The 2,825-nt window shown below is 47.0% G+C and overlaps 1 protein-coding gene across 2 annotated transcripts; it reads right to left on the bottom strand.

The window, feature by feature from the left end:
- Positions 1–1,040: 1,040 nt before the first annotated feature.
- Positions 1,041–2,190, bottom strand: LOC6615110. Of its 2 annotated transcripts, XR_004362524.1 has the most exons (3): positions 1,956–2,190; positions 1,285–1,896; positions 1,043–1,212 (listed from the first exon to the last, which is right to left on the bottom strand). XR_004362524.1 is itself a non-coding variant. In XM_002039490.2 (2 exons), exons 1-2 carry the CDS (start codon positions 2,065–2,067, stop codon positions 1,475–1,477), a joined length of 534 nt encoding a protein of 177 aa, XP_002039526.1. In that variant the 5' UTR covers positions 2,068–2,190; the 3' UTR covers positions 1,041–1,474. The 2 variants fall into 2 exon arrangements, 1 of the variants encoding a protein (XP_002039526.1); XM_002039490.2 differs by having other exon boundaries at positions 1,041–1,896.
- Between the last annotated feature and the right edge of the window lie 635 nt (positions 2,191–2,825).

Below are 2,825 nucleotides of genomic sequence, written 5' to 3'. Positions count from 1 at the left end.
TTCGCTTTCCGCCTGATGTTGTATTTCATTTTGCCATTCGCATTCGCATTCGCATTTCGCTTTCTCATCCTTTGTCGTCTCCTTTTTAGTTTTAGTTGCCAGCAATTGCCGCTGCCAGTTTGCAATTAAAGACCAGCCGCATGCAAATGGCAAATGTGAGGGGCTGAGGCGCTGAGGGACCAGCTGAAGGACTAACCGAGGGATAACCGAGGGATAACCGAGGCATAACCAGAGGCAAAATATTAAATACTAAATGCCAACTGCCAAGGGAAAGGCAGTTGCAGTTCAGCCCGCCTGTTGCCGTCGCCTGTCAGCATTTTGCTAAAGTCACAATCCCAGCCATCACCATCGCCATCAGTTCCACCAGCACCAGCACCAGCCCAGTCTCCCTCAGGTGTCCTGAGCGAGCATCCAGCCACTTTGAGCGTGAACAGGTGAGTGACAACGTGAAAAGGGATCCTAAAGGGATGCTAGCCGGATCGCAGGGTGGTGCCATGTGGGAGGAACCTTTTCCCGAAAACAAACTGAGGCAAATATTAAATAGGAATATAAGCGATCCTATGGGGTTTCCAAGCGATATCAAGCAGATACTTTGCATTTATAACATATAAAACTGAGTTTCTTGGTACCTACAACTACTGCTGCTATAAATAACGTTTATAAACACTATAAACACGTTTTTCCGAAAATAAAACTCAATTTTTCCAAAAATACTTTTAACTTCTTTTACCTTTTACCTTTCCTTTAGCTAGTAGCCTAATTGTGTCAAAACTGAAAGTAATTATAATGCTCTGCTCAATTAGCTGTTTGCTCGGCAGCAGACATTTTAAGCATGAATATTTAATTAGAGAAAAATGGCAGCCATCTGCTATAACAATTTTCAAAGCCAATAGATCATTAAAACTCAATCTCTTCAAATATTGTGCTACTTTAAGCTGTCATTAGTGTTGTAAAAATAACTCAGGTACATTTAAATGTGACCAAGTGATGATTTCTCAACGAAAATAAGTAAGGCCGTGGTATCGATCAATTTACTGTATTGTAAACAATTTGACAAATTTATAAAGTTTGTAGTCTTGGGATCAGCAGCGCGTTCCACTCATTTTTTGTTGCCACTAATTGCGTCCTGTATGTATACTCCTATCTATGGATGCCAGGATTGTCTGTTCCCTGAGGGAGTCACACTTTTGCCGCTTCGGGACTTTTGCACACCTAATGCATAAAACAATGCTTGTTAATTTGCCTAAATACATAAAGCTTGATATCTGGCTAAAAAAGACGTACGATAATAAATCCTAGAGGTACGCGGATAGCACCTTTCTAATTACTCCTAGGCCTTATCCTGAAAATTAAGTTTGCTGGTACGGATTCATCTCATTTGTTGCCCTCCATAAATAGTAGATACATGTCCATAGAATGTATCTGTAAAAACTAAAAAAGCCTCCTGCAGATGCTGATTCTACCAACCCCAGCCCTACTCAAAAAAGAGTCCTTCTTCCTTCTTTGACTCGGACTTCTCCTCGCTCTGTTGATCCTTATCCTTTTCCAGCAGGAAGATTGTCTCGCCGACGATCGCATTACTGCCTACCACTTCCACCTCATTGGGATTATCTACGTCCTCGTCGCTCAGCATGAGCCGGTATGTGGGCAGCCCACACTCTTGGGCTTCTCCAAACATATCGTAGTCCCTGGCCTCGTCGCTGTCCTCGCCGTCGGTCTCCACCTCTGAGTCACTGTCGCCCTCACAGCAGAGGATCTCGTGGGCAAGCAGCGAAATAGTCTCTTCGCAGACATTCTCCTGCTCCTTCTCCAACTCACTGTCTGATTCTCCATACAGCAGGTTGTACATGCTCGCCTGCAGACTGGTGTCGGATGCGGCCAATGTGGAGCTCTCGCCTGGATCGGATGTGCGGTTCGGTATTAGTGGAACTACATTTTTCTAGATTGGTAATCACCTTCGCTATCAGTATCGACGTCGCTGGTTAGCTCACTCTCGCTAGTGGAAATATCCGACACGTGCGCGTCCATGTCGATCTGGTCTCTGGAATTGGCAGGGTCGCTGGCCATGTTTGATTGTGTCCAATCCCGACTCCTATATCTGTGCGTCCATGTGCTGTATCTCTTCGTTTCTGACTCTCTGACTGTCGGACTGTCTCCTAGTGTGATGTGATTCAGAACTTGTTTCCATGCGTGCTGGAAATGTTTTGCCCGGCAAATGCTACTGGGATTAGTTTCGGGTTTCCGGGCTTGGGCTATAGATTCGAGATGGGTGCAGGAAGCGACACTGCCAGCACGTAATGTCCTGGGCGCTTCCTCCCAGGACGGCGAATTAAATTTTATGCCAACTGCAATGCCCTTAAAGGCGAAGGCAGCGGTCTTCGAAACGGAAAAGGCCACAGAGACAGGGCCAAGATGGAGCCGTAGTTGGAGACCGGGCTAACTGCGGCATCGTCACAGGCCGCAGGCCGCGCTCCACATGCACACTGGTTGCCGAAAGGACACAGGACTCCCATAGCCACACACACACACACACACACTCGTACGAGGACGCGTACATGAACTGGCTACCGCAGCAAAGTTACATTTGAAATTTTATTTCCATGGCCGGGGCTCAAATGCAACAAATAAAAACGAGCCACGGAGTTGCCTCTGACCCGGTTCCTGTACTGTACTCCACTTCGCTCCGGAGTCGCTATCATTGTATCACTCTGATCTGGGCCAGGCGACACGCCTCCTCCGCCTCCTCGGGGATCCACACCTCCGTTGCAAGGACATCCGGTGTGGGACTCGACCAAGCAAGCCACTTGATAGGGCAGTCACAAATT

This window comes from Drosophila sechellia, chromosome X (genome assembly GCF_004382195.2).
Source record: "Drosophila sechellia strain sech25 chromosome X, ASM438219v1, whole genome shotgun sequence".
In the NCBI taxonomy this organism is placed as follows: Eukaryota; Metazoa; Arthropoda; class Insecta; order Diptera; family Drosophilidae; genus Drosophila; species Drosophila sechellia.
Note: the sequence above shows the minus strand (reverse complement) of the source record. Positions and strands in the feature narration are given on the sequence as shown.

What these genes read in the sequence shown, in the direction of transcription:
- LOC6615110 (XM_002039490.2), bottom strand. Translation starts at nt 2,067, where the DNA reads ATGGCCAGCGACCCTGCCAATTCCAGAGACCAGATCGACATGGACGCG. An exon ending in CGTCGATACTGATAGCGAAG is followed by an intron (nt 1,897 to 1,955) that starts GTGATTACCAAT and finishes CATCCGATCCAG; the next exon opens with GCGAGAGCTCCACATTGGCC.